The sequence below is a fragment of the Pangasianodon hypophthalmus genome, chromosome 5 (genome assembly GCF_027358585.1).
Source record: "Pangasianodon hypophthalmus isolate fPanHyp1 chromosome 5, fPanHyp1.pri, whole genome shotgun sequence".
In the NCBI taxonomy this organism is placed as follows: Eukaryota; Metazoa; Chordata; class Actinopteri; order Siluriformes; family Pangasiidae; genus Pangasianodon; species Pangasianodon hypophthalmus.
Genome location: NC_069714.1, coordinates 19,139,613 through 19,153,983, shown reverse-complemented (window position 1 = coordinate 19,153,983; position 14,371 = coordinate 19,139,613). Strand labels below are relative to the sequence as shown.

The window sequence follows — 14,371 nt, the reverse complement described above, 5'->3', positions numbered from 1 at the left end:
CAATGAAGCACAAATAATCAAGTTTTAACCTGTCTTTTATCTCTACATACAAAAAGTACTTTAAGCATCTTTTAAGCAAGAATGAGTTAACCAGAAATGGCTTGATGAATATAATGGTAACATTTTTTTTTTAGCAAAAGTCTGGTTATAATAATAATAATAATAATTTAACTAAGGAATACTTTGTGCAAAAAGCAGCTCCACTTCAGAGAACAACTGTGACTGACTGTGCTGATAGCACTGGCATTCACACAGACCTTCAAATGTTTTCTTGCTCCTGTCCCATTGAATATACTTTAATATGACTTCTAGAGGTAACAAACAAAAAACTCTCAATCACTACTCAATAAAAATATAAATTTTTTACAATGATAACAAGTCACAGAACTCACAGTCATCAAAGGAAATACCTGTTTAGTTTGTATTTTTATATTTCTATATTTAAGTGCAGGTCAATAACTGACAGTTTTCAGTGTTAACAGTCACTTTCATTAAAGACACTGTGATTGCTCTAATGCTTAACAGGACTTCACAGTAAAATCAATGCTGTTAATAAGCCTAAAACTGTAGGAGCACAGTTCACTGGTTAACCTCAAAAGCCAGAGTTACTTCAGATTACACTCAAATAACCATGTGCATGAGCGTTAAACTGAAAGAGACATGACTTTAGACCTCTATCATGAGACATCTTACTGCACAAGATGAAAGGAAAGGTTTGCAGCATAGTCACAACAATGGTAATAAAGTCATTCTGTACAGTAAAAGGAATGAAAAACAAAGAGTAATCAAGCACTCATTCAGGTCAGTATAGCATTTTGTGGAACCCTAGTTCTAGTAGTCGAAGTGTTGCAGTGTTTGCCCATGTGAATTAATGAGAAAGAGTTGAAAATAAAGACAGAGGGGCTGAAAAGCAGGTAAGGAGAAAGAGTGAAAGAGTAAGTGTGCTTGGCCATGACACTCCTACGCACAGCATTAATGACTGTTCTGGTAGTGGGAGGCAGGCAGAGACACTCCCTAAAGATTACAGCATAACAAGCTACACTAAATTCACCTTAAGACAATCAGTCACATCTGTTTACTGTCAGCCAGACCTCCAAGAGAATTCAAGGAGCCTGAAGTCTTAGCAAAGAAAACGTTACATTTTAAGGCCAGAAAAAGGCTAGAGCAGCATACCTTTAACCTCTAATACTTTATAGATCACTTGAGGTTTCCTTTTCAGTGCAAATTTTACACCAAAGCAAACACACAAATACACCCAGCTGCACCCTACTATACAGGGTCACTCCTATGGGTGTACAATTACTGCCTGCAACCCACAATTTGTCCCCATACTCCTGCCATCAGTGGAAAGAAAACACCATACCAGATATAATTTGGGTGGTACATCATTCTCAGCACAGCAATGGCACTGACACTGACACAGCAGTGAAACGTTAGTGTGTTTGGAACTGATATGTGTGTATCAGGTGCAACAGTGTTGCCGGGGATTTTAAGCAGCTCAATATCGCTGCTGGTTTGAAAGAACAGTCAGTCATCCAAAGATTTCACTAGTTCTGTGGAAAGAAAGTGATACAGCACATCTAAAGTAGGTAAACCTGATAAAATACATGAAACATGAATTTCGGTATGAGTTAGGAATACTAAAAATCTGGCAATTGAGTGCATAGGACATCTACAGCAATCTCTCGGCACATAGTGACAACAACAGGAATCATTTTTGTTAGCATAGTGCAGAAGTGTTGATTTTAACAGGATGTAGAACTTGGGCCTGCAAAATGCCACACACAGAAATTGATCTGGCAGAAGGCTTCGCATTTAAATGTCAAAGTCATGTTTGGATGTGAACTTTCCAAAGCAAGTCTTGGCCATGGAGCAGAAAGTACTCAGTTCTCTTATACCATGACCTTCCTACTAGACTTGTATGACAGATTTTTTTTAATCCTCAACACGATTTACCTTTTAAAGAAATCCACAGTAATGGCACGTAGCAATGCCTGGAACTCCTGCATGGCTCCCAGCACCGTGAAGCTGCCACTGAATTGGATCTGCTCCTAACCCATTCCAACAGTGTGTAAATACAACAAAGAAAAAGCTAAACACACACACACACACCAGGGATCCTCACATACCTGTGGGCCTGCTCACAATCAAATATATTCTTATGTGCATGTGCATAAACAAACAGATTAAAAGTGATTAAATAAAGAAGATGAATTAGCAGTCAGGGAATGCTGTGGTGTCTCTGTGCTCTGGAGCTGCTTTAGACACGATGATGGCTGTGGTCCCTGGCGAAAAAGCAGAGTTTCCATGAATCTAATAAAAACTCCTTACAGCACAGTGCTTGAGTCCAATAAGCAATATATACTCTGCTAGTGTACCATTATACCATGGTCAAAGCTTTTCCTGTAATTTTCTTCTTATCAGGAATAGGCTCCTTTAATTCACTTCATGGTAGCAGTCAGTATCATGGCCATGACAAGAAAAGAAGATGGTTAGAATCAATATATATTAAATTCAACCAATGTGCTCTATTAATCCAGATTATAAGAGACACAGTAAACACAGAAGCCTGAGTGTGCATGCATCTATATCATCTTAGAAGAGATTTTTTGTTATTATTAGTCCAGAGACTCAAAACTCACAGTAAGCAAAGTGGGCAAAATAGACTATATGGCAAAAATCTTGTGAAAACCTGACCATCCCATATGTGAGTCTTCCCCAAACTGTTACCACAAAGTTGGAAGCACACTATTGTCTAGAATGTCTTTATGCTGTAGTATTACAATTTCCCTTCACTGAAACTAAGGGGCCCCAAACTTGTTCTAGCATGGCAATGCCCCTGCATGAAAAGTGAGGTCCATAAAGACATGGTTTGCCAAGGTTTGAGAGGAAGAACTCAAGTGACCCGCACAAAGCCCTGACCTCAACCCCACTGAAAACCTTTGGGATGAACTGGAACGCCGACTTCGCACGAGGTCTTCTTGTGCAACATCAGTGCCCGACCTACAGATTTCTCTGTAGAATGGCAAGGTGTATTTTTAATCTTAACAACTTCAAGAGAGACAAAAGAGAGGCTGATGAGGGAGTGACTATTTATAGCTTCAATATAAGTGAGAACAGGAACTAACGATCTGCAGATGTTCCACAACAACAAATGTAACTACAACAGATACAATGTGTTAGTCTTTAATAAATAAAAAATCGAACAATTGGCAAATTGCTGTGGTATAAGATAAATAAAACACATTGGAATAACAGTTATAGGAAAATCAACTTAACATCACACCACCATGTCTCTGATTATTTTCCTGTAATGACCTGTCATTTTTTTTTATTCATTACATATTAATCTGCAATCTGCATTGTACCAGATGGTGGATCAGGGCGTCCTGGTTGTAGGCTTAGTTGGAAAACAATGACATTCAACAGAAGGTCCTGTGCATTTTTCATGGGCAGCATGTTACTGTAAGTCCTCAGTCCTCTGTGACGTGTATGAAATTTGATTACCTTACTGTTTTCCTGTCATGCTCCTAACGTCTTCTGAAGGAGGAGAGAGAGTAAGAGAGAAGACCAGGACAATAACACGGCAATGTTTTGTATTACAGAATTTGGTGAACAGATTAGCATACACGTCTACAATTCCCAGCTTTTAAATGAGAAATGATCAAAATGTTAATGCTCCTCCTTGACAATATTTGGCCTCAAACTCTCTGATCTTGTATTAGCTACGCATGTCTCAGTACCATTTATGACAGAAACTCTCAAGAGGAAGACCATATCATCACGTCACAGTAAGGATTTGCCAAACCACTTCAAAGCAACTGCAGGCCAGAGTTAACTGACCCCATGAAGGATGAGAAAGAAAAAGAGCAGAGACAGGATAGAGAAGGGGAATAGAATGGGATGTGATGGTTATATCTACAGCCTGGGCTAAAATCCAGGGCCTCATGCTCCAGATGGTTCCAGTAACAAGTACACATAATCTGTGATTTAACCTGTCCATCTTCAGGCAGTTTCTTCACTGGGATTTCAGACATGGACGCCGGTTTGTTATGACTAGTCAGAGAACAAAACAGAGGCGTAAAATTACAGACTTTTACAGTTCTATAATTAGCATTATGCTGAAACCAGCTTAAGCAAATATTCAGCCAGTCTTGGAGAATGCTGAGTCAGTCAGGTCAGAACAGAGATGTACAACTCTAGGTCTGGTTTCTGTTTTAGTCATACACATGCTGTACCACAAAAAAAAAGGTTATATGAGTATTAACAGGCACTGGAACTAGAGGCTGTCTGGGAAGACCAGACAAACCTTGTTCTTATTAGCGATGAGTTCACTGCTGACATGTTAAAGCTTGAAATATTCTGGCTGAGAGAAGCACTACTGAAAGCACTACAATAGTAACGTTATACTCAGTGAGGTTTTTCATACAAATATCTTATTGCTCAAACCAGCCTCTTAAAGTTTACTATTAAATAAACCTGCTAAATGTGACCCAATGTTTTTAAATGAATGTCTTTAAAGTAAACCCGACTAAAATTTCACCTATCCAGCTCTACAGCTTCATTCAGACATTTTGCATTCATTATTGCATTTTCAAACCAAACAACCACATCGGGGATCAACAAAAATTTGATTTCTTTGCCTGACTAGTCTCATGTCTCTTTCACTGTTTAATACTGATCAGATCTGAAGTACAATGTCAGTTATAAAGTGAATAAGAAGAAAAACATGTTACACCTACATGCCACTCATCACTTTTAGTATGAGAATTAAATGAAGTTTCAAACCCTTTCAGTGATTTCAGTGACAGATCAAATACAGTAACAAGCCTTTCCACCCATGCGCACCTGAACACAGGTTTTTCTCTATAACAGTGCAGGCTTCACACTCCAGTAATACATCCAAGTGAGGTGTTTCCTCAAACCAGCTACAGATTAAGGTCTATACGTATCGGCCCTGTTACTTTTATATCCTTGGCAAGAAGGAACATGGTAGAATTGTAAAGACTCCAGAATACATTTTGGATTGCAGTGTTTTGAAAATTATCACAAAGATAATGGTGTTTTATAAGAATATTACTTAGAAGGTTATTATACCTCAGATATAACAAATGTCATCACACACCAACTTCAGGCACGAAATAAGTCCGACACTGTGCAAGAAAAGAATGAGCAAGAATGTAGCAGCCAGCTAATTTATCCTTGTTTTAGAATTTCATTACACAGTTGTGATGTTTAGCTAGAGGACTCATGATAGCTGGCTAGTGAATAACAGGAGCTGAGTGATTGTTTCTCTATATTTTTATATACGAAACTCAGTTCTACATGGCCAGAGTATGTCATCCACAAAATACACAGATTAGATAATAAAATACATGGAAAACAAAGATCAGGTAATTAAAATGCACACATTAGAAGCTATGAGATGTGATAGGTATATTCTCTGTGCTGTATTTTAGAGTCTGTGAGCTGGATTTATTGTACTCTAAGATGCACAGAGCCACCTGTGATGTAGATAGGCACCTGCATACATAACAGCATGCTTTGAGATTACAAAGGAGCAAACGTTTTACTGTTTTACTTGGTACCCCGTAACTGTGACATTCACACCGATGTTTACAATTAAGTATATTTTTATTCTAATACAACCCCTGGGAAAAATTATGGACTCACCACATTCAGAGGATGTTCACCCAGGTTTTTTACTTCGTAGCAAATAAACCAATCACAGACATGACAACACAAATTTTGTTTACTAGCTGAACATTCTGCCTTTGTGAAACAAATTAAATTAAATTACTTTAATTAATGGCATATTTTTCCGGATCAAGTAGAGGAAAAAAACTATGGAATCACTCTGTGATTTGCATTTCTAAAACAAATACTGGAACAAGTCTAAAAACGCAAATTAGGCGGCAGTTAAAAGAGAGTGCTTACAGACGTTAACAAGCTGATGGACTTGGCTGATTGAAAGGAAACATGGTCCCAACAAGAGAGCTGTCAATTGAAAAAACAAAAAGGATTATAAAACTCCTTATAGTTCCTGATAGGAAGGGAATTAACATGGAGTGTGTCAAAAGATGGTTGTTCCCAGTCAGCTATGTCTCAAAGTTGGTGCAAGTATAAACAAAACGTGTAGGTTATAAAAGGAAAACATACGGGTAGACCAAGGAAGACGTCAAAGCGTTGGGATAGAAAACTCAAAGCAATATGCCTTGAAAACAGAAAATGCACAACAAAACAAATGAAAAACAAACGGGCAGAAACAGGAGTCAGCTGTAAGAAAACAGCTGAATGAAATTGGATTTACATATAGAAAAGTCAAACGAAAACCAGCACTAACACCTAAACAGAATAAAACAAGGTTAGCAATAATGGAGTGTGGATGATTGGATGAAAGTGATATTCAGTGATGAATCACGAAACTGCATTGGCCAAAGATGATGCTTGAACTTTTGTCTGGTGCCACTCTAATAAAATTTATTAAGACGACTGCCTGCAGAGAACAAATTCTCCACTCACTTATGATATGTGGTTGCATGTCAGGTAAAGGATGAGTGTAGACGGCAATCATTACCTCAGTCAATGCAAAGGTGTACATTGAAATTTTGGACACTTGGCTCATTCCATCAACAGAAAATGGGTTCAGTGATGAAGTCATTTTTCAGGATGATAATGCATCTTGCCACAGAACAAAGTGTGTTAAAGCTTTTCTTCAGGAAAGAGATATCAGCTCAATGACATGGCCAGCAAACAGTCCGGCTCTCAATCCTTTACTACTAAGCTTGGACTAAAATTACAAGATTATGCTGCATTCGACTAAAGGCTGTAACTCCGACTAGGAAAAACCAAAGGAAGTGACATCTAAACTCGGAATTCCTATTTGGATGCATGGATGCATCCATGTTTTTTCCCCACTTTGTAGTTCAAACGCACAAAATAATTCCGAACTCCTACTTCCGAGGTAAGCGGAATGCAGCATTACTACTGGCATTACTATTTAGCCCAACACTAGGTTTTATTCATGCACATAAGACTGGCCTTATTGGTCAGATTGCCAGACAAATATTGACTCCTGAATTAAGTATATCTAAGCTCAGAAAATTAGCCTCAGGTTGAGGCAAAACAGAAATTGCTCAGATTTTTTTTGTTCATGTGAATGTTTCCGAATAACACCTTAAACTTCAAACAACCCCACACCAAATGTCACAGAAAAAGGAGATATCAAGAAAGTACATGACAGATGCCCGAAACCCACCATCTATTTTACATTCACTGGACATACCTGTCTCCTTTTTGCTCCCCTTCCCTCCGTCTCTGTTCATTTTTAGCACTGCCTTAAACATACTGTGACCCTGTGAACAAAACAAAACAATTATGAGTTCAGGATTCACTTCAACAATATCATCTACATAGGACTCATAATGATGATGACATTCATGCAGTGCTTTCAGATTATTCCTCATAGGATACATTTCTGGGATATTTCCTACAGACACTCAGAATCCAGGAAAGAATGCTCCAATATTTAGATTGGACCGCTCCATGCCGCTTTTCTGTTATGCCGGAAAACAAGCTGTCAGATTCTCAGCATTCCACATCAAACTGATGCTGTGTGCATGAACCTGAGCTTTGTCATGATTATATTAACATTTCTGCACAATATGCCTGCTCTTTCTTAGAAAGAGCTCAAAAGATTCATTCATGGGAGCAAACCCATTATAAAATGTGCATTAATTAAGTAAGCCTGTCTAACAGGTTGAGCTCCATCTGGGCAACAGGTCTGTTTGGGGACATCAAGGTAGGGAGTGGACTGAAGTGTATGGTTACAGTCACTCAAAATCCCACACAGGTCTCCTACTAGTGATAGTGGGTCACATAATTACACACAAATAAAAGACAATGTATTGCAATCAAACAGTGATCATTTCTGACTTTGGACAAAAGTAATGTTCCATTCCTGACATATTTTACAAAAAGGCTGGGGGTTAGATGGAGACGCTGCACCGTGACATCAGGCACGGTCATGGGCTTTTTTCATTCTCACACTGTTAAAACACATCTTTATGCTGGTCTATCTGACACAAACAACCTCGTCACGCTAGTGAGACAACCCTGAAAATCTGCGTTGTGTAATTTTAGAAGGCAGGTAACACTGGGAGGTTCAAATGTCTGTTTTATAAGTACCCTTTTGTGGCCATGGTTTCTGAACTCAAGGCTGTTATTTATTTATTTTTTTATTCCAGTTTCAAAGTTTTCTATAGGTTTCCTTTGTTTTTGAGTATTCCGTCATAATCTTTTAACACCAAGGATGCAAAATTCGCTCCTTAATTTGAGAAGATCTGCATGGATCAAAATTACACTATACAGCCAAAAGTATGTGGACACCTGATCATCACACCCACACGTGGGCCTTTCCCAAACCATTGCCACAAAGTTGGAATCACACAATTGTATAGAATGTCTTTGTATGTTGTAACATTAAGATTTCCCTTCACTGGAAGAGCCCCAAGCATTTTGCAGCATGACAATGCCCCTGTGCACAAAGCAAGCTTCAGAAAGATTTGCTAAAGTTGGTGTGGAAGAACTGGAATACGCCTGCATACCTTGACCTCAATTAAACACCTTTGGGATGAATCAGAACACTGACTGCGTCCTAAGCCTCCTTGCCCAACATCTGTGCCTGACTTCACTAATGCTCTTGTGGCAGAATGGGAACAAATCCCCATAGTCATGCTCCAAAACCTAGTAGAAAGTCCTCCCAGAAAAGTGAAGGTTATTATAACAGCAAAGAGGGACTAACACCAGAATCAGATGTTCAAAAAGCACATATGATTGTGATAGTCAGGTGTCTACATACACTATATGGCTAAAAGTATGTAGATTCAAATCAGGAATAATGGAAAAACATCCACAGAAAAAGAAAGAGAATATTACAGTAGGTGTACAGTTTGACCTAATATTATTACCTGCAAAAACCTCATGCTGAAAAGCTTAATGTATATGTGAAAAAAAAAAAAAAATACTCTGGACAGTCCCATGGATAAAAAAAAAAAATCATGAACTGCTCTAAAATATCCCAATTCAGATGCCATAAACATGGTAAGATGTTTCAGCCATTAATTCCTTTGCACTATTTCAATTTTATTCACCACATCAATGACTGCCAGTAATTAATGATTTAGAGAGCAGTGTAAAAATGTTTTATATTCACTTTAAAATTACCAGTAAAGGAATATGTTTATGGTAGTTATTTAAAATACCCAGCGTAACAACAGTCCAACTGATGAACACAATAGACCTTCTGTATTAGGATGTGGAAAGACCAAGCAACACTTTTTCACACCCGTGTCCCAAACACATCAGGAACTAACCAGCACACTGCAGGAAGTCTACGATTTACTGAATTACTCAGATAATAAACCTCCGTTAATGGTGCTCAGAAACAAATGACTTTAAAGTTGGAAACTGATTAAAGCAGCATTTCCCAATCCTAGGGCAATCATATATTGTAAAATATCATTCAGTTAAATGATGCTCTCAGATAAGATATGATAAGAGCAATGTGTGTGTGTGTGTGTGTGTGTGTGTGTGTGTGGACTCAGTCATACTACCTACAGTACCTACTGCCATGCTCTGTGTCACTCTGTTCACTCCTCACACTGCTAACAATTAATACTAGATATACTGCACATGGCCATGAGCAAACTTTCAAACCACGTACCTGGACCATTTTTTTTTTGTTGCTGATTTGATCCATGCAAATCACATGTCAACTGAGAAATTCTATCAACATGTCATTTTAAAATCGTGCAGTGGATCTTGTTTACACCAACATCCACAGCGAACACAAGGCTGCACACCGTAAAACAAGATAGCCCCATTAGGTCATGTGAACTTATTTCTTCTCTTTAACTCCAATTGTCATGACAGGTTTTGGATATCGAACTCAAGTTTATAAGGTTTCAAAAATTAAAGTAATCCATTGTCTTGACTGAGTCATTGTCTTGACTTGACTTTGAGTTGAAACAAAGGTTATCTTCCAGTTGAGTTTACTCAGGTTGAAATGTCTTACAGTGCACCTACCACATCACAGCTACTTGGACTACATTCAGATTTCAGTTTATTCTAGCATAGACACCACTGTTCAGACAAGAACCTGACATGAGGAGGCCATCTCAGCACTTCAGGACTGTTTTGAGCAGTGACAAGAATTTGGGCATGGAGTAGGTCTGAGCGATATGACAAAATAATATGATATTTAGGTTTGCTAAATAACTCTCAGCAAAACAGTACTGTTGCATTTACAATTTAAAAAAGATACTTTATTTAATATCTACAAAAATATAAATAATTTTTTTTATAAACAAACAAATAAATATTTAACACTTAAAAGAGAAAAAAGATCCATAAAATTTATTTACAATTTTAAATTATTTTACAGCTTTAGTGATTAAGTACAACATTTTAACACCACATCAGCTGCTACCAGTCACTTTGTAATTAAAGTTATTTTTAAAAAATCCTCTTAAACATGTTTGAAAAGATATCATGGTATCTCAGAAAAGCATACTGTCACGATTTACCTTAGTACTGATATACTGTAATATCACCCAGCCCTAGCACAGAGGCTGCTGCCAATGGTCTCTCCACCAGCATGGAGGCGTATACAACATCCTCAGCTGCTTACACCAGTGAGTACGTAGCTGTTACCACCCCAATACCTTCATCTCACATCTCAACTTTAAGTCATGGGTTTGAAGCACAGAACGCTACAAGGAAGAACACCAGCAGGTATGAGTCAACCCGTCGGTCAGTCAGGATTAGTGACACCATTTCTAGTACCACCACACCAGTGACCAGCAGGGTCCCCATGGGCTTTGTCCTTATGCTGCGTTTAACTCAAGAGTGGAATTCACAATTTTTGACTACTGACTAAAAAAAAAAAAAAATCATCATACAGCACACTGTTTGGAAAAGGTAAATATATCATGAAGTTTAAAGATCACTCATATATACAGGCCCACTCCAGAGTTATGTGGAATGCAATATTCGTCCACAAATTGCTGCAAAGCACAGCTTCAGTGACATCAGGTTTGCTGGTGAAACATCAGTGGTCGGCTTCATCACAAACAAGTCAGGTGTGCGTAACAGAGTACCTTTCCCAGACCTTCAGCACTGTCCGCCTAGCCAAAAAGACAACACAATCTCAACGTTTTACAGAAACTGAGCAAACCTCCCCATCCATCCTCGCTATCTATAACCCCACCCTGAGCAGTTGCATCACATTCTAAACTGCAACACAGCAGACAACGCTTTGAATAGTGAAAACAAATGAGAAAGTTTCTCTCGCATCAAGAACACACACCATAAACACTGCATCTTAAAAAAATAAATTACATAAACTAGCATTATGCAAGACCCTTTCGTGCACTTCCACCCAGCAAATAGGCCAAAATCAGTATTTTCAGCTGCACTGCATAGAAAAGTTATCATCTTCTGGTCTGCACTCACATCCTTACAGTCAGTTATGTACATATCTACATATTTTATACTCTCTACAGTTACACAATATTACTTTATAAGTAAGGAATAAAAAAAATGGCAGGACATGCTGCTGTGTAATGCGAAGCAGAGTTACTGCTGATTCTTGTCCTAGAACGGCACCTTTTTCTCTCTCTAGAAGTTAATAAAACAAAAAAAAATGCAGTTTGTCGTGTTACTGATAAACCTGAAAGCCCTAAAGACTTTCGCTTTACACTCACCTTACACTTACAGCTTCACCTCTCAAATCACTGACACTGCAGACTTCCAAAAATAAACATCTAAACATCTTCCCACCGAAACCTTCGCCATATCAAAGATTGCACACGTTTTTAAAGCCATTTAGTTGCAAGGTTTGCAACACATTTCAATATGTAAGCTGTGACTATAGAAACAATAAGATTAGAATGTGTGCATTAATATAAAGCTTGCAGCTAGAGCTACTGTGCAAATCATGTTGTTGCAGAAAATTAATCAACATCATCTGACCAATCAGAGAATTCACCTGCTCTGTGGTAAAGTCTCTATAATGTGAAGGACTGTTCAGTTTTTGGAAGGTTACATGAGCCTACTTCTCCTCATTCTGTTCCATGTAGTCATGAAGGTGTACTGTGTTGGAGTTGAGAAAAAAGCACTAGACTACTTGACCCTTTCCTTAAACCTTTGGCGGAGGTATCCTAGATAACACTGCAAACACTTTATAGGTTTTCTTTCTGAACATTTTAAGTAGACTGCCAATAACATGAACAGTTACACACAAGCCTAGGGTTGAGTGCGTTGGCAAGTTTCCAGTCTTTTATCCTCTCCATCAGAACACTGTCAGAACAGCATTTAGCCCAAGAAAAGAACAGGAAATGCCAAGCATTCATACAGTATTGAAGAACTCACAGCAGTTCCCATGGATAAATCTCCTAAACAAACAACTAAATGAGTTGACGGTAAGTGTGCATTTTCCTTGCTACAAAAATAGAACAGCATGGTCAGTTTGATGTGAAACTGATTATAACCATGAGTCATATTTACAATTCTAAACTCTTCTCTACTTTCACATGTCCATCATTAGCAAATTGCTTGTAAATGTATTTCTTTAATTAGGTTACTGTAGCTTCTTGTTCTGTTGTAATGAATGATTTTCAGATCTCTCAGCCAGCAGGCACAATTATAAAAAAAAAAAAAAAAAAGAAAATTAGAAGTAGAAACTGTTGGAGCTTTTCTGCTTAACATACTGTTAACGCTCTCACTCTCTCTCTCCCCACTGTAAAGGATTTAACATGGGTCAAGGGGAGTAATGTTCTCACTTTACAGACTTCATACAGACTTTACAAAGCGAACTCACGTTTCAGCACAGCAAAACAACTTGCAATAGAATAGATATTTTTCTCTGCATTAACTTCGCATCGGAGATCCTAAATCTGTTGACAGGTAGATAATAAATGGTGTGTGGTCAACTATGCTTGTGTAATCCTGCTTAAAGAATATAAGCACACGAATGAGGAGCTGGTCACTTTGTCTAAAATGCATACAAACCAAACTTCATGTGTGTTTTCATCCAGAAATAAAAGAACTACAGATTTTTTTGTGGACCATGCAGTATGCAGTCCATCCATGTGAGGACACAGACAGAAAAAAAGGATTGGAAGAATAGTGTGCATACTAAAGCAAAGTATATAAAGTCACAAGGTGAACAGACTCAGATTCAACTACAGAGAGTGAGAGCAAGAAGAATTAATCCCTTCTTAACTCTCACTGCCACCGTATGTGACCCTGAAACTTAATTAAAACAACATGTGTATCTGTGTCAACAAAGACGCTGTACAGAGACCAGCATCAAAAAAAAAAAAAAAGAAGAAGACACAAAATGGAGAAAAGAAACAGAGAACTTCAACAGAAAACAAACAGAATCTCAAAGCAGATAGTCTGAGCGCAACAGAGGAAGTTTATCCCTTGTGTGCTGATAGCAGACATGCTGCCTCAAAGCCTCTATTGCCATTTGAGCTGTGTGTATTATCTAACTGAAAGAGCATCCCTGGGAATGCTGTGTCTTTGAAAATGTTTTATTTCTTCAGAAGCAGCATGGCACAGAGAAAGCACCATCAGATGGAGTCCATCTCCATATGCAGATGGAGTGGGTAGATCACAGAAACAGAGCAGCAAACACACATGCAATGTATCACAATCTGCAATAATCTTGCATAACAACATGTCTGTCAAGTTTAAAAATGTCTTATCAAATTCAGATTCTAGATTCAGATTCCATGCAGAGTTACTCGCTTGTCCATAAGCTTAAGAGCTCAGCTTAAAGCGTTAAACGCAGACATGTGTAGCATCTGAGAAGCAGGGAAGTGCCGATTAAGCGGACGTGGCATTGTTTAGTCGATAGCCTCCGGTATTTGTACCACTCACACATTCTGTGTGTGTGTGTGTGTTCAGAACTTGAACAATAGGAAACGAAGCAAACCTCAGCTTGGCTTCTCCAGTTTAGCTTTCCTTATTTGCTCTCTCCCTCGCTTAACCACTGCTTCTTTTCATCAGACCTATTCTACATGAATGATTCTTAAGGATCGGGAGAAGTTGTCATGACAACCACAAAACCAAACACAAAGATCTGTGACCCTTTTCTGCACTGAAAGTAGAACATGTTTAAACAACGGTGACAAAAACTAAACAGGCTGTTGACCTTTAATGAATTAATTCGGAATATTTGCCAAATAAATAAGGGCAAGTTAATGGACATCGCTAATTTTTATTCCATTATAAATGTCTTTCTAAATAATAGGTGAATGCAGGAGAGCATGAATTCTTCACCTTGAAACGGGAAATGAGCAAC

The 14,371-nt window shown here is 38.2% G+C and overlaps 1 protein-coding gene across 2 annotated transcripts in view; it reads right to left on the bottom strand.

Moving 5' to 3' along the window:
• Positions 1 to 14,371, bottom strand: part of tanc1b (tetratricopeptide repeat, ankyrin repeat and coiled-coil containing 1b) — a 131,448-nt gene that overhangs the window by 109,020 nt on the left and 8,057 nt on the right. For both annotated transcript variants that reach the window (XM_026912153.3, XM_053234539.1), the window contains exon 2: positions 7,286 to 7,355. In XM_026912153.3, the coding sequence (XP_026767954.1) occupies positions 7,286 to 7,346 (61 nt within the window). In that variant the 5' untranslated portion in view covers positions 7,347 to 7,355. The remainder of the gene's footprint in view (positions 1 to 7,285; positions 7,356 to 14,371) is intronic.